Source organism: Blennius ocellaris (assembly GCF_963422515.1).
Source record: "Blennius ocellaris genome assembly, chromosome: 12".
Taxonomy (NCBI): Eukaryota; Metazoa; Chordata; class Actinopteri; order Blenniiformes; family Blenniidae; genus Blennius; species Blennius ocellaris.
This window is the reverse complement of record NC_137661.1, coordinates 12,045,040-12,070,849: the sequence shown is the minus strand read 5'-3', so window position 1 is coordinate 12,070,849 and position 25,810 is coordinate 12,045,040. Positions and strand designations below refer to the sequence as shown.

Here is a 25,810-nt window from a genome sequence, read left to right as displayed (position 1 = left end):
ACCGGATGAACATAAAAACATGTTGAGATTTTTATGCATTTGCTTTTTCAGTCTGGCTATTTGTTTTCTGAATCAACCGCCAATTACAGTCACAGAGTGTGTTCCGTGAGAAGAATTACTTCTGCATATTGGACAATGGAAATACACACGCAATTAACTAAATAGATTTCACGTGCAGCCTCACTCACCTGGAGATGACGCCAATTCAACCGAGCAATCAAAATCCCACATCTCCTACAAAACGTTAACAACCTCGTTCAGCTTTATCCCGCAGCCAAACATCTAAAACTCACAACTCGAGTCAAATCAGACGACATCGCTCCTGCACTGCTGCCATAGTGGATATTTGTAAATGAAAGGTGAAGCGCCAGCCAGTGGCTAAATGGTTCTGTAACTACATCTCCCGGCATGCTTTGCCTGATTGCTTAATTGCTATAAACGTGACAACCTATCTATCTATCTATCTATCTATCTATCTATCTATCTATCTATCTATCTATCTATCTATGTATGTTTTCTTCCACCATCCTACAAACGTGTTCTCAATTGGATTTTTTAAGTTATATGATTAGTTATGATCATTTAAAGGCATATATCAGACATGGATGCAGTTGAGAATTAAAATGTTTAAGGTAATATAAACAGACATACAAATGAGTCAAGTTTAATATCATCATCATAATGATAATGATAATAATAATAGTAATAATAATAATAATAATAATAAATAATAATAATAAATACTAATAATAATAGAGATTCTCTTAGGGCTACTGAAGCTTCATCTATAAGTTTAGACACATCTGAAATGTGTCTCAAATTCCTACTTTTAGGGGAAATGTCACATTTCCCTAAAAGTAGGTGGGTTTGACTGAAGAGTCAAGAAGGTTTGGCATCAGTCACAGCTACAGTCCATCTCCCTGAAGTCTTTCTTTCTCCACTGTGTCGTCGAGACCTCTCTTTTTCAGTACTCCATATGAAGCTGTCAGGGACGCTGGCTGTCTTTTTACTCTTCTGTTTGGTCCAGAGAGGCTTCGGGATGTCTCACCCCAAACCGAGCTGCCGTTATCCTCCGTCTCAATGGTGCAGATCTCTGGAAATAGCTATAGAGTGCAAGGTGAGTGGCTAAAAAGAATTAAAAAACCCATTATCTTAACAGAGGAGACATGGATGATTATATAAAGTTTTATCTTTTTTGGTCTCATTTTTGTGTTTCATGTGTATTGCAGCTACTGTAGAAAAAAAATAAGTACCATTACTGCTAAAAACACACACAAAAAATGAAAACTCATCCAAACTGATATTTTGTCTTTGTTATGACGCTATATTTATGCACAGGAATAATGTCAATACTGTAAATATTAAATTTTTCTATTAAAAAAAGACAGAGACACTGGTATATATTTGAAGTGTTATAGAGTAAAATACATTGGAATACTAAAAGTAGTATTTTCCACTACCGTTGAATGTTTACAGCAGAGTTCAGGCTGTTCTCAAATAAGAGTCATACCTCAGTAATTGAAAGCTCAATGCTCTTCATGTGACTGACAATGCAGCAGTGGGTCAGATCTGCCAGGTTCTTAATCCGATTAAAGAAACACGAGAAGCTAAAACGTTTTAATTTCCTTCAAAACTTGTTGTGCTCCAACTCTTTCAATCATCCCCATTTATGCTCCATAAACCCACATTTCCAGTTGATTTTGCAGCTGTTTGAGTATAACATCAAGCAAAGAGCAGCATACTTACGTCACACATTAATTGACAACTTGCAACATTGTAAAGACCACAAAAATATAATTTCCTCTTTTAGAAGGCCACATTTTGAATGAGATCTCAAACAACAGGGATATTTCAACATTGCGAAGACTAATTTAATGAAATGAATCATCAACAGGATTAAAAACAAAACAAACAAACAACAATCAATAATTACAGAGGATTTATAACTGAAATGGCTTTCTTCTTTTGATGCTCTAAAAACAAATAAAAAGTTTTATTTTTGGTCATAATGATGTTCCCATGGATCACGTTGTCGGCTCCAATGCCTGTTTCAGTGTGTCAGCTGCAACTTAACAGGTCGTCGGTCTCCAAAAGTGGTAACAACACGAGGCACTCACATACAAGCAAGTACTCAATTGACCCAACAGGCATGTTTTTAGATTATGGGAGAAAGCTGGACTAGCCAAACTATGAAAAAAAAAGTGTCACTTATAGTCTTGAAAATATGATAATTAGTCATCGTCCATCCAACACAGCGTGCAAAGACAGGTGACGGTGGGTCCTGGCAAAGACACTGAGCTTCCAGGTTTCAAACAGTGCTGGACAAGTGAACGCCATTCTTTTGAACTATTAATCTTCATTTGGTGTTTTGATATTGATGGCAGAGAGCACCATCTAATAGGATTTTCTGAAATCCTCCATAATTGTGAAGTCAGTTTGAGTTGTAGTAAACCCTCAGCAACCCCTCTTGTATGTGGAATGGAAGACATTATTCTGAAAGAAATAGCTCCCATCAGGATGTTCATCACAACGTAAAGGTCTTGGATTTTTCTCTGCGTGAAACCAATCTACATCTGCAAAACACCTCAAAGCACAACACATCTTTTTAAATTTGATTCCAGTAGCTTGGGGCGTTTACTGTAAATCATCACCCCCATCTCTATACCCACTTTGTGGAATATAACTTACCGGTAATCAGTTAGTTGTATAGTGAGTGCTGGTGATGCAATATTGTATTGCCTTTCCCATTTGTTTCAACAACACATTTTGTGTCTGCACAATTATTTATACTAACTTTAACACAATCCCTTTTCCACTTGTGTAGGTTCAGAAACAGTGCATGGAGGTTAAAGCTATCATTCAGGCAGTTCCTCCTGTTTCTGTCACTCTCTACTATGAGAGCATGTGTCCAGCGTGCAGAGTCTTCATCACCCAGCAACTGTTTCCAACCTGGACCATGCTGCAGGACATCATGGCTGTCACCCTAGTACCTCAGAGCAACACAAAGGTATGACGATCCTTCTTCTGGTTGCACATATGGTTTTATGTCTCACTGGAAAATGTTATGGAAAACCAGTAGCATTTACAGATTTCACCTTTAACCATTTTTTTTCCTTTAGGATTTCGCGTCAGTGAATTCTGTGTTTGAATGTCAGCACGGGCAGCCCGAATGCAGAGGGAACATGATTGAGGTTTGTGCGTGAAGGCCTTTGGCATTTCAACTATCCGGAATCGTTTCAATTTGTAGATTGTTAAAATCTTATGGATCTATAATCAATAGAATGATCAATGTCTTCCTCAGGCTTGTATCATCCATCTGACCGGACACACTCTTGCGTTTAACATCATCTATTGCATGGAGTCGTCAGCAGATGTCCTCAGTGCTGCGCAGCCTGTGAGTATCCACAGGTTAAAACATCAGTTTTCTCTTCATGGGTGTGTGATGTCAACACTTTGTTAGAAGAACAGCTGAACTGATGACCGTCTTTCTCATAAGGTAATACATGCTTCAATATGAAATTCAAACAGGTTGCAGGGTCTAATTAAATCAAAACTAAATCAAACATCAGTTACAACTGGTCACAGGCAGTTCAGTCGCCGTGTAGATTGAGAGAAAGAAGACATTGATGTCAAAACAAAACAAAGCAATTGAAACCTTATCAAAAATGCACAAGTACCTTAATGAACATCATTGGTGCCACTTTTCTTTCTTCGTATTGAGTATTTTTCTGACTCTGTCTTGTGCCAGTGCCTGCAGCTTTATGCTCCCTCTGTCTCATGGTCCGCTGTCGACTCCTGCGTGAAAGGAGGTCTGGGGAACCAGCTGATGGAGGCCAATGCCGCAATGACCAGGGCTCTGAACCCGAACCACAAGCAACTTCCTTGGGTCACTTTTAATGGGGTAAAAAAAAATCTTATGTTTCATTATCAAAGCACTTTGTAAAAGGCAAGGTACAGGAACAGTATATTGATACATGATGAAACTGTCATTCCAGGAATATACAATGGAGTTTGAAGACAAGGCAATGTCGTCCCTTTTCCAATTGGTTTGTCAACTCTACAAGGTGAGGAGTTGGAGTCATTTTATTATTTATTCATGCTTTCTTTTCATTTTAGATCGACTATATGTGCAGTTCCTGTATTAGCCCACTCGGTGGCGCTTGGGTTAATGCAAGAACGAGACCAGGTGTGTGTGATGGGAGAGTCCTTTTGACCGTGTCAGTGTGGCAGAGGGTCCAATACAAAGTTTATTTTTGTCGAATTGGAACTAACTGTTGTGTTGAATAGAGAACGATAAAAGCATTGATTGTCGGAAAAGGAAAACCAAGAAATGTATTGTTATATTTCAAGACAAATGGTGCATTAGGCATTGGTTTGAATGTTTACCTGAACGTGTGTCCATTACATGTTACCTGTCCACTCTTGAGCGACCTTTAATTTGTTTAAAGGTCGCTACAGGAGTCATTTTGTACATGTATTTGTATGTAAAAGTAAAGTAAAATACCAATACAGAAAAAGGAAACTCGGCGGAAAAATGAAGGTAAGGGCATAAAGGTGCTGAAGGAGTCTGTCTGTTGAAAGTACTTTATGTAAACTTTTTAACTTGGCACGAGTTTGCTCTTAATGTGAAGTGTTTAGACATATTTTTATGCAGTTCACTGAGTAAAATTATTTCTGGAAAAACAATTGTGATCAAATGTAATGGATGTAGCAAATAATACAACCACAAGTGCAGTCATGGGCCCTGTGTTTTGTGTCCACAGGGGATGAAACCTGCAGCCTGCACCGGAGCTCCGGTGAGACTGAGCAGAAGCTGATGCTGAGCGAAAAAAAAAAAAAAACTCTTCAAACTGTCTGTCTGTGTCCCACATGAAATCTGTCAAATCATAGAATCATCAATAGAAATGTAAGAACATTTTTTTCATGTAATAAGGCAGGCGGTCATTTTTATTTTGCTGTAGATTTGAAATTAAAATGAATCTCACGTGTCCTGCTCGTCTGTCTTCATTGACACAATGAAATGACAAAAACAAGAGCAGGCAGGTACATTTTTATATAATTTATTGGCATTCTCCACTTAAACACCCTGAGCTCCCGAGACTCTTTTGGCTTAAAATGCAAAACAAAAATATAGTTAATTTCTCTGACAAAAACATTGGAGTGGCAGGTTTATACATACTTGTGAAGTATATTTGATTTTTAGGCTCCAGAACAGAAAATCAAATGTCCTACGATACAGTACTTTGTCTTGACAGACACATTTCAAAGAATAAATATCTTTTATAGAAGTCTGCACAACACAGAGGCTGAAAAAAAACAACAACGAAACAGCATGAACATTAACACGGGCAGAATCAGCGCAGCACAATAGCTGAGCCGAAGCAGGGACTGCACTTCGCTGGACACTGCCTCTCTTCTCGTCCCGTAAAGAGCTGCTGTGCTGAATTTTCTTTACATAGGCTCATGTAATTCCTCCAGACTGTTGTTCAATGAAAAAACAAATCTTGAGCTGACGTATGACATTTAAACATGATGAAAGTGCCATGTTATTCTTGTGATAGTCCTCTTCATAAGTTATCCTATTGATTTGATTATCTAAACTGTGGCTTGTTTAACACCTTTATTGATTATAATAAACATAGAAAAGATACTAAAACTGTCCAAAAATGTGATTTGCTCTTCCCAAATGCATTGGTGGATTTTAAATTGCACAGGCGCTTCAGTGTTTCCCACCTTTGGCATACTGAAATATCACAGAAGGTTTTACTAAATCCGTGTATATTTGTGAAGCTTTGACAATACAATAGAATACAATAGTATAAAATGCAATGTCCATTATTGGAGTGAGTGTTTCTTAATGATTTGGACACTTGGGTACAGCAATAAACTGGCTTACCAAAAGCAGAAGGTGACATGGCATTTCCATCATGTGAAAACATCTCTGGGTAATCTGGACACCAGACGATGAATAAAGTGCAAAATTAGTGTGATCTTGTGCCATAAAATGTTCTGGATCAACAGAGTATAAAATAAATCTATGCAAGTTTGTACATCCCTTGTGATACTTTAGGTTTATTTTTTTATGGATGGCATTAAAATACATTTACAAAAATAGCTATTTTAATGGGAGCTCCACAAATAATATGTTGGGTGGTACACATATATGCTTTTCTCTGATGGAAAATAGAATCAGAGGGTTTAATCAGAACCAATTAAACTAATTCAGTGAGTAAAAATAATGGTATGTCTTTAAATAAGGTTTATCAAAATGTTAGCTTTATAAAATGTATTTGATAATGAATTTCACAATTTTATCATTTCAGCAAACACAATTAATATTCAGAAAAAATACAGTTAAAATTTATTTGCTTTTCCCATTACATGTAAAACTGATTTTATCGTGGTTCGTGATATCATTCCAATGACAATTTGGCCTACCGTAGGATTTTCCTAACTTGTTTGTATGTACTACTCAGCTCATTGAACTGACCCCTCAAAACAAAAAAACCCCTCAATATTAATAATAATAAAAAACAACAAAACATGAATGAATATTTACATTAATAATCCATGTGAAGCTTGTTTGGAAACATTTCAAAATATTTGCTAATTGAGTTGCCCAACAGTCTGAGGATTAGCACCTATAAAACAGCACAGTTGTTCTTTAATACTCAGCTCAAACTTTACCTTTAACATGTAAGGCTGATCAACGAAGCTTCCTAGCTGAATGGATGAAATACTGTTAAACTAGTGTATTTGTACAACTGCCTGACCAGGAAGTACATCATTTCTTGTGTAGTGCTTGACGTCTTCCTGGTCCTACCTCAGTGACGGCGACAAACACTGCTCTAGATCGAACATGTACATAAAAGACATGAAAGTTGTGAAAACACCTGAAACTACACACATTCTCAAGTCTCAGCTATCTGATTAGGGAAGGGCTGAATAAACTGATCCTAAGCTGCAGGTAATCTATTAAACTGTCTCCTTTAAATACTGTTAACACGTATCATTTGTATTAAAAACTAGCTAAGGTAATGACTTTGATACAATCAAGTTAAACTCTCTAGTGTAAAAATGTACAGCATCAGAGGCTGGCAGGTGTTTTAAACACTTATGGCACACATTTATCCCAGTCGAGCACGCTACCTCCCAACCAAGACTGAAAACCTGATGGAACATAATCTGGTTCGCATGAACTACAGCCGATTTGTTTCTATCACCAGCTTTTGGAGCCTTGGGAGGTCCATATTAGTACCTATGGACAGGGCAGGAAGTCACACCACTGGCAGTACACTCTCATGTGAAGTTTGTGGTAAAATCAATGTATTTTTGTGTAAATAACAGAGCGCTGCTTGTGGCTGAGGTTTGATGTGTGGCATTTTAAAGGAAAATATTAAGAGTACATGCTAAAATATGACGCTAATAAGACAAAGGGTATATTGAGGAGAGACAAAATTGTCATATTTTTTCTCTCTCTGAACAATGGTTCCCCAACAATCCATTTTTGGCCAGTATTATCAAAGTTCCTTCCATTAAATCTTTAAAGTCTGCTTATGAATGGTTGTCCCTAATCTAATTGGTTAATGAAGAGCTGCTTGTTTGATGCAATTCAAACAGTTTGACTATGAATTGGTATAAATAGCTAATTTGTTGGGAGCAATATTTTAGCCTCAGAATGAGGATTCATCGTCTCCTCAAACTAAAATGCTAATGTCTTTCTTCACCAAACACATACGATACATTTTGAAAATAAGAAAAGCTTGGCTGCCTATACTCCAATAAGTGTGAAATGTACTCTATTACCTCTAACATCAGCCAAAACCCTCTTTTATTATTAACAATGTATTTTTTATATATTTGTTTATTTATTACAAATAACACCTTGCTACCACGTCAACATACATTCAACCAGAATCTACCTGATTTTACTTAAAAAAGACTAAATCTAGTGACCATAATGTACATGTCACATCTACCACAGTGGGACTGGTTGTTGTGCTTTTACAGTTATATATGGCACTCAGTAAAAAGCTACTGCAGACACAGTATTCAGCTGCAGCACATTTGTATTAAGGAGTGGTCTGTCTTTGTATAATCAGTTTGCCTGCACAAAGGAGTTTTGGGGCAGTGAGCGCCCTGAAGGTTTCTGGGAGGATGTTGTTCAAATCCCGGGACTAGCAGAATCTTACTGTATAACTAAAAAATAAAATATGTTTTTCATCTGGTTATCACCATTCCTCAAGCTCTCATTCATAAACATGAAACTCTTTACACTATTAATTTGAGAAGGCTGCAATCATCTCAGTACAGCAATGTCGGAAGGCACACTTACATTATTTTCAGATCCAACCTCACACGACATATGTGGAGGTAATGAGATGTGTCTTGGATGGCCATGGAGGTTCAATCATATTAAACTGCGGGGAGAATTCCTGTATTTCTTTACGGACCATCAGGCTCCTTCTAGAGTTTCTTTGTGCCAAATTATTATTTTATTCTACAGAAGTAGAGCACTAGAAACTTGAAGAGCAAACCTTGATGAATGAAGATGGACAGAAAACGGACTTAACTTTGACAGCCTGATGGCTGTGAACACTGGTATGGACAGCAATGCTTGCTAGTTTTTGAACTTCGGGTGTCCTGGTCACTTTCCTGCCCTGCGTTCTGGTACCGTTAGATTTGAGATGTATAATCCTGGTCCTGCATGGATTTATTCTCTCTACTTCAACACACTTGATGGCAATGATTGGATAATCAAGCTTTCTGTAGAACCTCACGCTGACAGACGATTGAATTCAGGTGCAGCAGGAAAATACTGAAAACATGCAGGGCTGTGGCACTTCAGAGTCTTGAGTGCTCACTTCTGCTCACAAGTCTTGAGGTGCTATGTCCTAGCACTGCGTGGTGGTATCCATCCCCGTGTTGGCGATGTTTACCTGCTCCAACACACCCGAATCTAATGAATGTGCTTCCGCAGAATTGCTGATAACAATCCAATCATTACAATCAGGTACGTTCATGAGTGCACACAATAAAAACATGCACGTCTGTGACCCTACAGAACCAGAATTCAAGGCTTCTGCTAGACACCGATTTCCTGTACTGTGGTTTTTGTGATCAGTAGGCCTACAGTAGGTGAAGCCCTTTGTGTGACTGAATAGAAGAGCTAAACGGCAGACACGGTAAAGTGCTACTGCGGACCGGAGGCACCCTGATTTAAAAAAAAAAAAAAAAAAAATGCTTCTCAAGCACATAAACACAGACTAAGACCAGCAAATGTACAATAAAGAACAATTCAAGAAATTTTAAACTGAAACAATGACACCATTTAAAATGATCTAAAGTAGTAAAATGTAAAGCTCAAACTAATTATACAGGTGGTGTCTTTTTTCTTTTTTTTAATATTTAGAACAGGTGAGACTGGGCTGCAGTCTTCTTCAATGTTCAATTACTGTGTTGCTACAAGCTGGTTTTAGTATTTGATTGCTTCAGATGTCATATCTTGTATTAAAGGGTTTTAATTAAATGTAGAGAGACATAGTATAAGCAACATTTCATTTTTCTCTGGCTTGGAGGTAAATCAGAAGAGACAATTTGGGGTATCCAGTACATCTGTGCTACATTAGATTTCATACCCTGAGGTTAAAGTCCATCAATTTATCTCTCTGCTCATCTACGTCCTATATTTGGTTCAATTATTCATCCCTCACATCACTCTTAAACAAAATAATCATACTCACTTATGCCAACATGGATTGTATTTCTTAAACTTAAAAGTATGGTGCAAAAATAATTTCCAAGACCCTGTCACACCACTGTGATCCTCATTCACTGCTCGTGTCAGACGTGTCACAGTTATGTTGGAGGAAGACATTTCCTTTACCTGTGCCACCACCTCTGGTCAGAGCACTGGCCTCCGCTTTTCATCCCAGCTTATGCAGCAATTTTTTTTTTTTTTTGTCTGTGAACCGAGACTCACAACAAACCACGAGGGGACATGAAGGCCCTTTGGGTGCCCAAAAGGAGGTCAACACATTCTTGCTGAAAAATAAGACAGAGGAAGAACGATCCTCTGTTCTCTAGAGAGGGTGTCTCCAGTGTAAAGGGACTGTGGTGATTTTACAGACATTGGCTTGTCCTGCCACCATCTCCATATGTGCATGTTTGTCAGGTGGGGCAGGTTGTGCTGGTTGATGCGTGCCCATGTGCAGGAGGGCCGCGCCACTGCTCCCCCCCCCCCCCTCCCGGGGGTCAGTTATCTGAGTCAGCATGCTCCTTCTCCGTGGACGACAGTGTCCCGTGAGAGTGGGGGCTCCGCACTGACATGGCAGCCAGACTAAGGGTTTGAGATGGCTGGGGCGAGGGGGGGCGGCACCTGCTGCTGCTGTTGGGGTCTGGAGATAGACACGGAGAGAAGGAGTCGCCGTTCGGCTCGAAGTCTAACTCCTCCTGTTGGGAAATCTCTGGGTCAGAGTCCACCTCCTCCTCATTCTCCTCCTCTTCTTCCAGAGTGATATCAAACTGGAACTTGTCCCCTCCTCCTGAAGGGATGGACCCTCCTGCTTCTAAAACCCCACCTGCACACCTCACCTCACATTGGGGCTCCTCAAAAAGGGGGGGCGAGGGGCTGCGGGGGATCATGCTCTGATACCACTCTCTGTTGTCCTCTAGCATGTCTAGGATGTCCTGGGCATCAGGGTGCACCAAATCAGCCCACGTCTCCCAAAGAGGGTGAACAATGAAGTCAATGAACCCGACCTAATCACAAAAACAACATTTTTACCAAAACAAGCATGAGAAAAAATATGGTGCATGTTTATAGAGGATGAGGTGAATTTAAGAATTGTTTCATAGGGATGAATTCCATTACTTTTTCATGGATGAATTCCATTACTTTTTCATGTTACACTACTTATCAAGTGGTTCCATGCAAACAAAGAGCTAATCACTTTCGGACAAAAATAACAGAAACAAAATACAGCAATGTCATATGTTAACTGCACTGTAATCAATGCTGTTGTTTGGGGAATGGCAGGAAAGCTGTTGCAAAAGTCAAAGTGTGTGTGGTGAGTTACGTACCTGGCTCTTCTCTATGGAAGCATTGTGCTTGTCACACATGGGGCTGATCTCCATGCCCTTGTCCCGTTCTCTGTCTCCTTGAGTGAATAACTCCATCATGATGCGGTCTGTCCACTGGCGGTAAAGCTCCAGTGGTTTGGTTGGGTTGCTCAGGTCAGCACAGTGGACCATGTTTTGGAGAACCTGGCGGAGAAAACAGACTCTGCAGATGTGATTGACGTTATGGGATGTGATGCAACAGTGATGTTTTGTTCAGAACTATATAAATCATTTAGACTCACTATGAATAATATAGAATATTTACATTTTAACTTCACCACGCAGAAAATCTGCATGGGATAACTCAACATTTCAGTTTTTGGCGAGCACAGCCTCTGAAGATGAACTTTAATGTAATGTCAGAGGGAGAGGCTCTAACCTGGATGCGGTCAGAGTAGTTGTCTAGCAGCAGTTCTCCATTACTCGTCACCTTCTTAGTCTCCACCATTGTCTTCATGTCCGCCAGGAAGTTCATGTGTTTGGACATATCTGTGGCCAGCACCTACACACACACGCACACGCACACGCACACACACACACACACACACACACACACACACACACACACACACACACACACACGCACACACACACACACACACGCACACACACACGCGCGCGCACACACACACACCTGTCGTCACTGACATGTTTAAGTGTGATTACATAGCAGTAAAATGCAGTGATGGCGATTGTCTTTCAGTATGGGTCTGACTAAAATTGGACTAAAGCCAATGACTGCGAAGCAAACACACACGGGACTTTGTTCTACAGGTTTGTTTACATATTCAAACAACGCAGAAACTCACAAGTACATTTGACAACAATAAAACCTCTATTCACATTGCCCATTAAGCTGATGTAGGATTAGAAAGGCATGTACAGATACTTAAACTGACAACTAGAAAAGCAAAACACATACACCTTTTTTTACTACTTGAAATCAAGATGTTATTTATTGTAACAGCAGCAGCTTTGTGTGTGTCTATTTATGCCTCTCTGACATGGAGATTTAAGTGTAACTAAAACTCCTGGCAGTAATTCTGGGACCAAAGTGGAGCCTCTCACCATGTCGATCACCATCTTGCGGAGGTTGTCTCTATCTTTCTTTTCGAGGTTTTGAAAGATATCACAGTTGTCCTCTTGGAGCAGTTTAAAACCTACAGCAAGGTGATGGTTTTCCAGCACTGAGGCGTCGTTGTACATCAGTGCTAGCTCAGAACCTGGAGACACAGGTAGGTGCGCCTAAGTGTTAAAGCTGAGAAAAAGGACATCATTATATTTATTTTGCTGAAATCAGTTCTGATTTGGCCTGTGTAGTGGGCCAAGGTTCAATCCTTCTTCCTAACATTTTTTTCCCTCTCCATAGTTTTTATTATTATTATTATTATTATTATTCTTTGCTGTTGTTGTTGTTGTTGTTGTTGTTGTTGTGATTATGATTATTTTTTTAACTGTGAAGCATTCTGATCAATCTTGGTTGTTGTTTTAAATGTGCTATTCAAATAAAGTTGGTATGGTATGGTATGGTATGGTATGGTATATCTCCTTGGGACTATATTGATTATATCTGCATGATCCTGGTTGTTCTCTCGATCAAAAAATATGATAAATATATAGGGCTGTTAAACAAGATGGATGGATAGTCTGATTGTCTTTGTAAGCATAATAGTTTTTTTGCTGTTGTTTTTTTATTATCTCAGCCGTAGTACAAAGATTTCCAAATTGTATGAGGATGGTATTGATGGATGCTATTGTTTTGAAAAGCATCACTGGCATTCTGCCGTTTTTCTGTTAAAAAAAAAAACACCAAACTTTAGAACTGTTATGATGATTTTTTGAAAACGATGTTTTACACGAAGGCTGAGCTTTGGAGAGAAATCCTACGTATAAATGCCTTAATTTCACATCAGTAAATACGTGAGTGTTTTAACTTCTGTCAGCTCATCTTGGGAATGTGAGAGGAAGCCAGATAAACTAAAGACAATGCACAAAAGGCACAGGAAGAGCATACAAAGTCCACAGTGATGGGGGCTGACCTGGTTTTGAACCTGGACCTACTCGCCCTGATTCTACAATTATTACCACTTCACCACCAAACAGTAAGAAAAAGTTATCTCTGTCCTCTTAGTTTAATATTGCGACAAATCTTTCCAACATGGTTAGGGTGGTTGTTCATATCAAGCCTGCTGTAGGAGTTGACAGGAGAGACAAAAGGAGCTTACTGGTGTTTATGAGGAACTGGTTAGAGACTCCTGGATGGTCGACATCATGGATGGCACTTGCAAACAGTGCAGCCAGGATCTCCAGGTCTGTGAACACCGTCTTTGGTGAAGGAAATAAGAACACATTCAAACAGATTGCAAACTGACTCAGGTTCTCTGAGTAGCCAGTGGATGTCTGATATCATCTAAAGTGTGTTCAACCATGGTCCTGGAGGGCCACCGTCCTGCACGTTCTAGATACCTGCTTCAACACGCATTAATTCAACAATGATGTCTTCATCAAGCTTGTAAAAATCCCAATAAACAGGCCCTCACTACAGTCAGGTATATTGCTACTTGGAGAGACCAAAAATCATGTAGGACGGTGGCCCTCCAGCACCAGGATTCAACCCCCCGGATCCCAAAAGGTTTTTTTTGAGATTAGTAACTAGATGCCTCAAAGACAGCAGGCTCCTCCGCTTACTTCGAGAGCTGGGGTGGACAGGAGGACGTGGGTGGATTGCACCACATCGGCTGCATGGATGTTGTTGTGGTAAGCTACGTCTGCGTGGTAGTGGTCCTCCAAGGTCATCAGGAAGGTGATAAAAGTGTCACCTGGGATCTTAAAGGTTTTAAGAAGCTCTCGTTCCTGTTCAGGTGAGAAGAAGCACATAAACCACAATTAAATGTGTTTTTCTCTTACATGAATATATTTAAGCCAACTGTTGTTTCTGATAAGCAGCTACAGAATGTCCACATGTCACTGCTTGATGTTAAACAGTTGTTTTGTCCATAAATCTTCAATTAGATAGTTGACTCACAAACGTCACAGTAACTTTGAAATATCACGACATTTGCCTAATAAGGAACCATAACATGAACTTGTAAACTTTTTTCTGGTTCAGAATATACTTCTTTCTTTTAAGCAGATGAATCGTTTACCTGGAAGATGGAGTACATGATCACTGTCAGAGGGCAGCCTCCTGAATATTCTGCTATTTTGAAAACATCAAGACCCCAACGATTGATCCCTTCGATTTCCTGGAAAAATGGAACAGCACACATGAAGATAAACGTTATTATGCCTCAGTATGTGTGAGGGTTTCTTTACGTAAGTCAGAATGTATTTGATGTGAATGTAAACCTGGGCCAGCAGGCTTTCATGCGATGTCTTGACTCCAAAGCGGGGGATGCAGACAGCTGGTAAGTTCTGGGTTTGTGTGACCTTTTTCACACCACTTATCTGTGACATCGGCCTATTCTTCTTCTCCTTAGGAGATGGGGCCAACCTTGCCACATCATCTTTCTCTGCAATGTAAAGACAAACATCCAAAGTTCAGGCCAGACAGAGATATATTACCATTTCAAAACATGAGAAACAATATATTATTGTACCACTATTAGAACGTTAACCATACTTCATTTCAGCATTACATTTTATGGCATCATCCTGCACATTTTTAAATCTTAGTGGTGTGAAACTTTACATTATCAAAACAGGTTTGTTGTATTACTTATAAAATTTCAGTTTCAGAAGAATATTCCTTTTTTTAAGATCAATGCGTGCCTTGTGTTGAGTTGTCACAGCTGATAATTCAAATGACACGACAAAGAACAACTTTACAAAATGTAGACAACTTTAGACAGGACGCATCATTGACAAAGGTTCAGTAGAGAAGGTGTTTATAGCACATGTAACAAAATGAGTGGCAGTGAACCAGAAAGCACTAAGTATGAAGCAGATCCATGGACTTGTTTAAGAAAAATGCAGAACCGGAGAAAGGAAACATCTTTCAAAATCCTGCTTTCATACAGTCATATTCGTAGCATTTACTGGAGAGACGTGTCTCAATGCTTCATAATGAAAATTGTTAAATTGATGTGAAAAAAGAGTTGAAACTAAACCACAAAGAAAGAAAACTTCAGTGCCAAGTAAAAGAGTTCCCTTTCAATTTGTTCTATTTCTAAGATTAACCTCTTATTCTTATCATTCTTTACATGCGTAATTGTCAGAATAATTTGCATACGTAAGCAGACTGCGATTGCTCTGTGATGGACTTTAGGCGTCTTCGACCCTGAGTTGGATAAAGCAGTATATTAAATTATTGCTAGATTTCCTATTTTAACAGATAGAGTGTTACCTGCAAAAAATGCAAAAAAAAGATCTACACAACTTCACTTCATCTCTCTTACACAACCGTGCACCCTCTGCAAAGCCATTCAATTATTAAACCCACCACCTAAACTCAGCACAATGGGGACCTTCATTTTTGATTCTACCAAAACTAGAATGTCTTTGTGGGTTCAATCAAGAAAATTCAAAACTGCAGTTAAAAGTCATCATCCTGGAAACCTTTGAAACAAATCAGGAAAGTGGAAGAGAAAAACAACAAGCAGGGACGTCTCAATGGAGGATAGGTGGACAACGTGGCCAAGAGACATCTTGAGTTGGACCCACAGGTGAAGCACAAGAGAAGGGGACCCTGACACACATGGGGAGGCATGAGAATATCAGAGTTGGAGAAAAGGGGATGAATGCTAGGCAGAAATATACTGGTGTTGAGAATACTCAAGTTATATCAGGAATAGTGTGTGTGTGTGTATATGTGTGTGTGTATCCATGTCTCTTGATTGTAATTGATTGTGGGCATTCCATCTTGCTTCTGTATGTTGAGATTTCAATTGGTACAAGGTGACCTTGAATGTCACAGAAGTGTTTTTCAAAAGATAATATCCACAAATGTATAATTAGCGGTTACGCTCATGAGTCTCAAACCAAAAGCCAATTATTCTCAGAATGAAGATATTCAATATTCCATCACTGGAATGTGGATATGGTTCATTAAATTAGGCACAACTCTGTGCTTTTTTGCAGCATGAAATCCTACAGGACTGGACAATTCTCTAATAACACACTTAAGATCTCAAAAACACCACAAATATTTAAATGGACACACATTTTAAATAAGCTTTTAGCTTAAGTGCACAGCAAAATATTTGATCTCAAAATGGATTTGAATTTAAGAAATGTATTTTAAAATGTAGATTTGAGTTAAGGCTAAATATCGGTAGTAGAAAGCAAAGGATTATGGGTAAAGACCATCAGTTTCTTTACAGCTCCATACAATTTAAGGCCTTCATCAGAAAGTGCATTCCATGTTTCTCCCAAAGGTAGATTTCAAAAGGCATCATGTTTACAGGTTGGAGTTTTTGTAATCCTTGAGGCAAAAATGGTGTCTTCAGCGAGGGTATCGACACAACCTCATGATTAGTTGACATAAAGGTGACGCTCCAGCAGGCTGTGTTGAAAATGACTCATCCGTTTTGGTGGGGAGAAGAAAAAAAAAACCCAAAACATTAAAAAATACAGAGAAGAGGAAAAATAAAAAAGGCAAAAAAAATACAACTGATCCTGTGCTGACACCTTGTCTCACCTCACGTCTACATTTTTGTCTTAATATTCCATTCCATCCCCTGTCATTTTTCTTAGCATGGCAGCGAGGACTGCTTGATCAACATCCACATCTGAGCTCAGATACAAGCGCCACGCCACCATATCGAAGCACAACGACCTGAGTGGCAGCGTCACACGAGTCGCTGTCTGGCCTCTCTCACCTCTCTCACATTGCCTCCTCTTCCTCACACTCAAAACCATGGTGTTCATTTCCAAACGCAGCCAGGCTTGAAGCCGAGGCGCTCATCTCAAAACGGCATCCGAGTGTTGGCTTCATCCTCGTTCGGCTGGACCATCCTGCCAGAGGGGCTGCTGAAGACTGAGCCTCCTATCAATGCAACACGCCGCTGAATAATATTGCACCCTGTTGCTACGACAACGCCACACAATGTGTCCGGGAATGCTGCGTGCTGCCGCGCCTCCTTCTGTTTTTGACGAGGAAAAATCCTCACCTTCTCCATCTGCCCTCGTAACACACAATCTCCTCCTCCTTTTCTCCTTTAGAAAAAAACTGCTTTTCATTTCCTCGGCTCGAAAAAAAAAAAAAGAAATCCCCACATCCTTTTCCCTCCACAATGCTTCCTCCTTCTCCATTTGAATGATGTTCTATCATATATTAATTTATTTTTTTGTGGAGCATTTGTACTTATATTTATACCTTTTTCCTGTTGTTCCCACTTTAAATATCCCCAAATTATTTAGTTGTCAAATTGTTTTAAATTCATTCTTTGGTCTTCGACCTGCTTTAGTCCTTATTCTTTTGTCTTTTTAACTTGAAAAATCATATTTATGATTAAACTTTATTGCTTTTAAGTGCCCTTTTCTAAATATTCCTCTCCAAACCCAATTTTAAATACTTCCTTCATTTTATTATTTTATTTGGGAGCCTCGTCTAATGTTCATATAACACAGCAGTGCATCCAACTAACCTGGCTGGCATGTTGCTGTTATTGCAGACAAGACACTGACATGTCTGCCACGATAAAAAAGACTAGTTTACAAAAGATACTATTCTCAAATATTGTGCTCCTAAAACAGTTTTACCAATGAAAGAACTGAAAGACAAAAATTACGAATTGATGCAGATTGTTAAATTTTTTTCCCCCAACGAATTGTTTTTAATCTTCATTTTTCAAGTTCCAAGTCTTTATTATTTAGTTATCACATTTACCAAACAAACTGTTGGCATGGGTTTTTGCACACATTTTTAAAAGCTTTTTAAGCCACAAAGTCCTTTCACTCTACTTTTCCAGACATTAAAACTCACCCAGGAAGGTGCTGGCAATGAACTCTGACACCTGATTCCCTGAGCGGCTTGCCTCCGACAGCTGCGTCAGCTCACGGTTCAGCATCTTCTTAAACTGTGAAGACACAACAGTGGTGAGTCCCAGTGGGTTGCAGACACTCAGAGTGCACGTGAAGCACAGCCAAACATCAGCAGAGGCGTATATTGACCTGCTACTGCTTCATATTCTGTGGAAAATATATGAGTGGGTTTTTACACACAATTCAATTGGTGAGAACTTTTCAAGAAATGTATCGTTAATAAAACATTTCCCATCAAGCTCGTATTTTTTGGGGGTTGACCTATAGTTTCATACTGTAAAATGCAAATGCTGAGTCCGAATGAATATAGGATGATAAAGAAAAAAAATATCTCCAGGTGCAGTGACACAAGAAATACAGGCATTGATGTGAGCACTGGTAAACATGTGTTCAAATAAACAAAAGTTGTTAAAGCTAGTCAGTCTACATCACACTGAGAAATAGTCAGCGAACACATTATTTAGATCAGCAATGACCTGATGGATCAAATTCTAAATTCAATTTATGTAAGTAGAACATTCATGGACAACAACTGTTGTCTGTCATTTTGTAGACGATCAGACAAGGACCACCAAGATGCACAGGTTAAACATTAAACATCAAATAAAGCAGCTTGATTTCAGAACGAAGCAAAGTCATGCAACATAAAGAGTTGTTGTAATATTTGAAGTGTTATTATAGTTTAGCGAGATAGTTTAACTGAGTGTCAAGTAAATCAACAGTAGGTAACACACACACACACACACACGCACGCACGCACGCACGCACGTGTGTGTGTGTGTGTGTAAGGAACCTGCAGTGCAGAATTATCTATTTACTGATCTAAGTAAAGAAAATATTCATTATTGAAAACCAAATGATCTGAAAACACATTTCTCGCTTGGTTGTAAAAAAAAAGACTAAAACAGCAGAGTGCCCATTCAAGGGAAAGTTTGTTTAGTTTTTTTGTCAAAAGTGTTCAGCGTTTCCCCCTTGAATTTTATCGCAGCAATATTTTCCACACTGATTATGTAACAGCTTCGGCACGTGGTGACTAAAAGAGGAGGGAGGGGGTATGACAGAGTGATGCTGGTGTTTGTATGGCTACTATGTGACACACATATGGAAGCACACAGACAAAAACACTCTCCTGTAGTTACACACTAAAATACCATAAGTCTTCTTGATTTTTATTTTTTTTTTTTACTGGAACGAGCAAACACATAACTGTATAATCTGTCAGTTTCACTTGCACACATTCCTTTACAGAACTCTTGTTTACAACACTGTCACAACACGAGCTTCATCTAACGCACACGTCTTCCTTTCCTCTTTCTTCACACACGTTCAGCTTGTTTGCAGATCCAGTCCCAAGTCAGACCGGACAGGGAGCTCACTCAGCATTCAGCTCCCTGCAAAGCCTGCAACTGCTGATCAATAGATCCCATTGTAAACAAGGAGAGTCAGCAGCGCCCCTCGTATCTCACCTGTCTGAGTCTCTTGCAAAGATAAACCCATAACACGGATGGAGGCATGCCAACCCCAGCATGTTGAGGTCAGTGATGGGAAAATCCAGGTTTGCCCGCTGAGTGAGCTGCTTTGAATTCTCCCACTCAGTCTTCCTTGTTCAGCTGGGACCGTCTGAACACAAGCATAAGCCCGTTCGGAAATTAAAGTTCCCGCAGTCCCAAGTGCTGCCCTGAAAGTGAGTGTGGGCGTGTTTGGTGTATGGTGGGAAAAGCTCGATATGTTGGTCAAGCTACAGAAACTGTGACTGCAGTCTCTCATACAAATACTGTCACACGCTATCAATGAGAGACAAACCGAGGGAGAGGCTGTGAGGAACTCCACTCACCCCCCCCCCCCCCCCCCCCCCGCCCTGCATGTCCTCCCTCCTCTCTCCAATTACATTTGTCTGGATTCAGGGGCCGGGTGGAGGACAGCGATCTGATTGGCTGGCTGTGGGATGGAGGAGGTTTAAGTCGAGCAGCCAGACAGCAGAGAGAGCGGCAGAAAGGAGAGATGCTAATTAACTCTTTCAGGGGCAGGAGGAACCATTCATCAATTTTCCTGTTTTCATTCACACAAATACCAGGACACTCCTTGTATGACTTTGATGGATGGAGACTGAATGCAGCAAATATCAATACTCATGTTTTTGTGATTTGTACTTCCAAATAACAGTGATAACAATGCTCTGTACTTGTTCCAAACTATAACCACACGTAATTGCACTGTTTGTTTTTTCTTTAAACAACGTTGAATGTGTAGAGCATAGAAACATAATTTATTGTAATTCGTATAGAACTTGTTGATATCACAGCAACAATAAACAAGCGGTTCATTGTGCAATTCAAATTCCTACTGTAGCAGCTTTCAGCAATGAAGATTATGGCCACTTTAACTTTGCTCCTCTACAAACCCACCTGACACAACAAAATGGTGAAGCACTGGATCAATCAAGCGTCAGCATGAACGTACAGTATCTCTAAATATTGTGCGATGACAGCTTCTATTGGATCAGGCCACAAAGGCCAGACTTTATTTCCTCTTTATGCTCCAATTATCCCAACCAGCTGAAGCAGATGGCTGCCACTTGTGAGTTTGATGTATACTTGTTTAAGATTGAGTTTTACTTAGAGGACTTTGATACATGACAGCCAATCGTTATCTGATCTTCTATAAGATTTGGAGATTATAAGAAAGTAGTGCTATAGAATGGTTACCTAGTGCGATTGTGTCCTATTTCAATGAAACAACACGTACTGTATAGTTTCTTAGTTTGTCTGACCTTCAGACCTTATTTTGGACCTCCGTTGACCTTCTGTAGCGTGGGGCTTAACTGACTCTGCTTCTTTCTTTTTGCCTATTCATGGACATTTTGGAATTAATATGGTTTGACCTATGTATATAAATAGATCTCTGCAATCAACTTGCTGCCTGCATTGTATTGTTTTTGTTTTCAATTTAAAAAAAAAAAAAAAGAAAAGAAAAAAAATCCCTCTACGATGAGGGCGTGTTAAGCTTCACCTCACCTTATCAGATGCCATCTCGCTGACTGATTGTCTCGTGTGCATCCTCTCCAGCTTGCTCAGACACCAGTCCATCTCCTCCATCGTCTGCTTAACCATGAGCTGGTACGCGTCATCTGACAGGTCTGTGATCAAATTAACACATGTAACATTTCAAAAGTGGGACTTGTATGAAAACAGACAGATTTGAAATGTACCTTCATCTTTTACTTTATCAAAGGAATTCCATAATTTCAGTTGACATCTTACTTACATCTGGTTAAAGGGACAATATTAATATTGTGAACATTCACGTGAGTTTCTTTAATACACCAACATAAAGAGATAAAACGACTGACCTAGGTGAGCCGGATGGGGTGCTGCTGGCTGGCTGCTGCTAGCTGATGGTCTCCTGGAGAGTAGAAAAGGTATTGGTAGATTGATCCAAATCCCTGAGCAGTAGTCATTCATTCTGCTTTGTTCCTACATACCTGTTTGATACATGATCTTGTGCACCTGTCAGATAAGCAAACTTTGCCTTCACAGTCTGTAGACTGGCAAGGATCTATAAACAAAACAAAAAAAATATCACAGGGGTTTGTGCAAAGACCTCAGACATTGTTTTATGTTCTGCTAAAATATCATGGGTATGAATCCAGATTTTCAGTCATGTTCTCTGAGTTATTTGTCAAATAATGGTCAAATCGTAGTTTAATCATTTCTATGATCATAATGACATATGTATCATAAATAAGGACTGTTTTGTTACACTCATATTACTCTTTTAACTTTCTTATGACATAATTTGTTTGCATAATAACAGTTGTTGGTATCTTAACACACACATAGCACTTCAGTCAAATAAATTGTACTCCTGTCCCTGAATACACTTTCGACATCAACACCAGAACAGCACTTGCTGCTGCTTCATAGCTTGTTAGTTACTGACTAGATCGCTGGACTAAACTCTTTAGTTTGCAGATAAAGACCAGGTGTTTGTACTAACAAAACAGATTTGAGCTTAGCAGAGTGACCCGTGGTTCATAATACTACAATGATGGTTAATTTTATACCACTGTACGTAATCATTGTAACTCATTCTAGACACTGCCTTTACCATGTTCTTATTTCGCATTGAAAAATTCCATGAGGCTAAACTCAAGTGAGGAGCTGACCATGTGTGGATAGGGAAGAGAAATCAAACACGAAACGTCATTAAATGAATTCAAAGGGATTGTGCTTTTTTTTTTGTACTTGCTGCAGAAATATCAACAGCGACACACAAATTTGTAAGTCAGACTCACCTGTGCAAATGGAGTCACTATCATCATGTCTTCTACACGCCTGCACACAAGAGTAAATAAAAATAAATAAATAAATAAAATATATTAATAAAAATAAATAAATAAAAAGCATAAAAAATTTAAACCCATAAAAACCCAGGAGGTTGTCTTGACAAGTAAATGTCTCTGTGTTGGTCCTGGTTAGAAGTCAAAGTTAACAAACCAACCACGTAGATCAGCTGTTTCAGATACCTGCCACACAGCTGATTTACATGGTTTCACCGTTAACAGGCCTCTGAAGAGGATGATCGTCATCCATATTGACATGAAATCCTGAACAAAATGTACACTCAACAATTTTTCGACTTCCACTACAGAACTACCAAATTTCCTCCAAATACAGGTTCACAAATTCAGAGCATAAAGAGAATTGACGGCTAAAGGCTGAAGAATTATGTTGTTTCTCTATTGGTAAAGGAAAAAATCATTTGAAAAACCATTAAGAAAAAAACAAGCCTGAGAAGGTACATTTGTGAATGTCTTCATGTTGTTATAGTCATCATTATGTTGCAAGATTTAAATTGTGAATCAGTAAACATTCCTGTGTATTTATTTGTGTGTTTATTAAATCTATATGTAAATGAAGACTTATTTTACAACAGGAATACATTCATGAATCGAGCTTTGTTTTCTTCTTATTCTTTATTATTATTATTATTATTATTATTATTATTGTTATCATCATTATTATTACCGGTATCTACAGTCATCCATATTTGTGTGTGAATTGACAAACATATTTGTGAAGACAAGTATTATTTTATCTTAATAAAAAATACAAGATGTACAGTAGAATACATTTTGTTGCTTCTTCTATGTGTATTCATTCTTTATTCATGGGAGGGGAAGCAAAAAGACAGATCATGGAAAAGAAGTTAAAAAACAAACAAAAGAAACAAATTTACTCACGCATCACTGGCGGTTGATGAGTTGCGAGACATGGTTTTGTCTTCGTAGTCAGAGTCGGAGCGGTACAGAAAGGACTCGCGTCGCTGACTGTGGGTGATGTTTCCCCCAAGTGCTGCCCCAGAGCTTGGGCTAGTCTGAGCGTCCAGTGGACTTCGACCCACCGACAAGCCATTCTCCACATCAAAACTACAAGGAGACAAAATGAATTAATAAATATCTCTCTGTCATGTGCTTGTAACTTATAATCAGGTCAATAGGCTGAACTTTAATTGCTTGACATGTTTCATTTCGCTAGTTGAAGCGTTCAAGTAATTAATGACGTGTGCAATGACTGCTAGTTTAACTGCACAGTGGTGTAATGATCAGCAATGAAACGTCATTTGGTGGGGGTGGGTATATTGTATTAATGTGGGACATAATTTATGATTTTTAATTATTCAGAATTGAATATTTATATATGAATGTATTCAAAAAGTTAGCCTTCTCATGTCAAAACAATAAAAACAATTGTTTAAAAAAAATTAACACATTGATAAAAAGGTCATTATTGTGATGCTTTGAGAAGGATTTCAAAAACACTTCACATGATAAATGTCAACACTTAACTGATAACTAATATAAATTCCGGGGGCAGAAAGCTATTCCAGTCAACAATTTTACCTGTATTTATGCCTGTTAAACACCTGCATAAATATGCTGGCAGCAAACTCAGCAGCACTTTGTGGATACAAGTGAATGAGCCTGTCTGTTGTGAAGCTAGAATAACTGACCGTAGCATACAAGGGGCAGTGATAAGAAATCACAAGAGAATGAATGAAAATCCATTTCTGCTAGTAGAACATTCAACAGAGCAAACAGCCATTATTGATATTATCCCAGATCAAAACAGGTAACCTTGAGATTACTGACAATCCACAATAAAACAACGACGTGCGCCAATTTTTTTACTCCTGTGACTTTGTATGACGCGCAGTCAGAACCCGAATTTTAACAACTCACACAGTGAGAGCTCCAACATTAAACACAACCTGAATACGCAACACAGAGTTGCTGACATTATGCAACAGTGTGTTATTGATATGAACAGAAATTAATTACATGTACACATGTAACCTTCCATCAATGTTACAATTCAACTCCGAAAAACAATCCCGGCCCTCTTTGATCTGACTCAGTCTTTTTGAGATCCTCACAGCCAAATCAGCTACAGCATTGTAAAGTTCACACAATAGATTACATTTCACCTGAAATTTCTTCATGAATGGAACCTGATTTCTCACAATATACTGCACACAGAAGAGCAAAAGAAGCTAAAACCAGGGTGAGCAGAGGAAGCCTCGACTTTAAGTCTTTAGCAGGGGAAAGCGAGAGCAACATGAAAACCTACTTGTTCTCTACTTGTTCTCTACCATATTCAGCATGTTCCGCATTTCCCTGGTAAACAAAGACTTGCTGCAAGACAGATAGCCTGAATGAGAGAGCTATGTTTGTTTATACATACAGACACGGCCTGAACACTACATTTGTCAACCATTACTTTTATTTGAATAACTGAGCAGTGCATTAACAGATATTGATGTGTTTTTATCAATTGAGTCCACCATCCTCCATTCATGATCAACCCCTCCTTCCTTGCCTGGTCATAACAAAAGGAAACAGGGCACTAGACGAGCAACGGAGGGCTGCAGCTGTGTCTATTCTTAGCTCAGCCTGCCTCCAGCAATGATAGTGCCTGATAAATGAAAGATGGCCATTATGCAATCGATGCTGAATGAAACAGCTCCAGTTCATAGAAGTAGAGAGGGAGAGAGACAAATGAGGACGAGGAGGAGGGTGGCCAGGAAGGCTGAAACCACCACGGTGATGCATTCGGCATCTCGTTCTGATTGGTGTGACACTGTGTGGAGGAAGGCGGGGATGTGGCAGCAGGGCTTACCTTAAGGATGGCACCCCACCACCCCTCCACCTCAACCAAAACCCTCGTTCCCCCTGGCTTGGTGTAGCCGACTGTGACGAGGCTCCATCAGAAGAGACCAGTGACGTCAGAAGATAAAAATAGATCAGCCTGACAGGAAAAAGGGGAACTGGGAGACTTATGACGGTGCTTACGTAGATGCTCCCCTCCTCCTCCTCCTATTCTTCCACCTTTCCAGACAGGCTGCAGACAATGTCTCTCCTCTACCTGAATACATTCTTAGAGGATGCAGTTTGAAATCAAACAAACGAACCACAAGTATATTATATGTACAGGTCTATTACCTCCATTATTTTATATTTAGTCAAATCTTTCTCTCAGGATGTTGCTCAAGGACACTTGAGCAATAGGATAGTCGAATGTCCTTAAAGCAAACTAGTGGAGGACATGTCAGAGGGGGACCATTAAATGTTTCTTGCAGCAAATTTAGACTGCACCTTACAGGTTTGTAGTCATGAATGAGCAGTTTTTAAGGCTCAACTGCTAAA

The 25,810-nt window shown here is 39.3% G+C and overlaps 2 protein-coding genes across 2 annotated transcripts in view; one reads left to right on the top strand and one right to left on the bottom strand.

Moving 5' to 3' along the window:
• Nucleotides 1-976: 976 nt before the first annotated feature.
• LOC308137867 (gamma-interferon-inducible lysosomal thiol reductase-like) lies at nt 977-4,827 on the top strand (the record flags this gene model as incomplete). The annotated part of the gene is made up of 7 exons (XM_080506744.1): nt 977-1,117; nt 2,825-3,007; nt 3,120-3,191; nt 3,302-3,394; nt 3,749-3,901; nt 3,996-4,064; nt 4,764-4,827. The coding sequence occupies 7 exons, from the start codon at nt 977-979 to the stop codon at nt 4,815-4,817; spliced, it is 765 nt and encodes a 254-aa protein (XP_080362870.1). The 3' UTR covers nt 4,818-4,827.
• Nucleotides 4,828-10,254: 5,427 nt separating this feature from the next.
• LOC308137145 (3',5'-cyclic-AMP phosphodiesterase 4C-like) overlaps nt 10,255-25,810 on the bottom strand; it is a gene marked incomplete at both ends in the record, with an annotated part of 74,643 nt that continues 59,087 nt past the window's right edge. Inside the window, 14 exons of the mRNA XM_080505719.1 lie at nt 10,255-10,761; nt 11,083-11,265; nt 11,501-11,623; nt 12,190-12,344; nt 13,347-13,446; nt 13,810-13,974; nt 14,268-14,366; nt 14,470-14,633; nt 18,047-18,140; nt 21,120-21,241; nt 21,455-21,507; nt 21,587-21,660; nt 22,400-22,439; nt 23,348-23,533. Coding sequence (XP_080361845.1) covers nt 10,255-10,761; nt 11,083-11,265; nt 11,501-11,623; nt 12,190-12,344; nt 13,347-13,446; nt 13,810-13,974; nt 14,268-14,366; nt 14,470-14,633; nt 18,047-18,140; nt 21,120-21,241; nt 21,455-21,507; nt 21,587-21,660; nt 22,400-22,439; nt 23,348-23,533 — 2,065 coding nt within the window. The remainder of the gene's footprint in view (nt 10,762-11,082; nt 11,266-11,500; nt 11,624-12,189; nt 12,345-13,346; nt 13,447-13,809; nt 13,975-14,267; nt 14,367-14,469; nt 14,634-18,046; nt 18,141-21,119; nt 21,242-21,454; nt 21,508-21,586; nt 21,661-22,399; nt 22,440-23,347; nt 23,534-25,810) is intronic.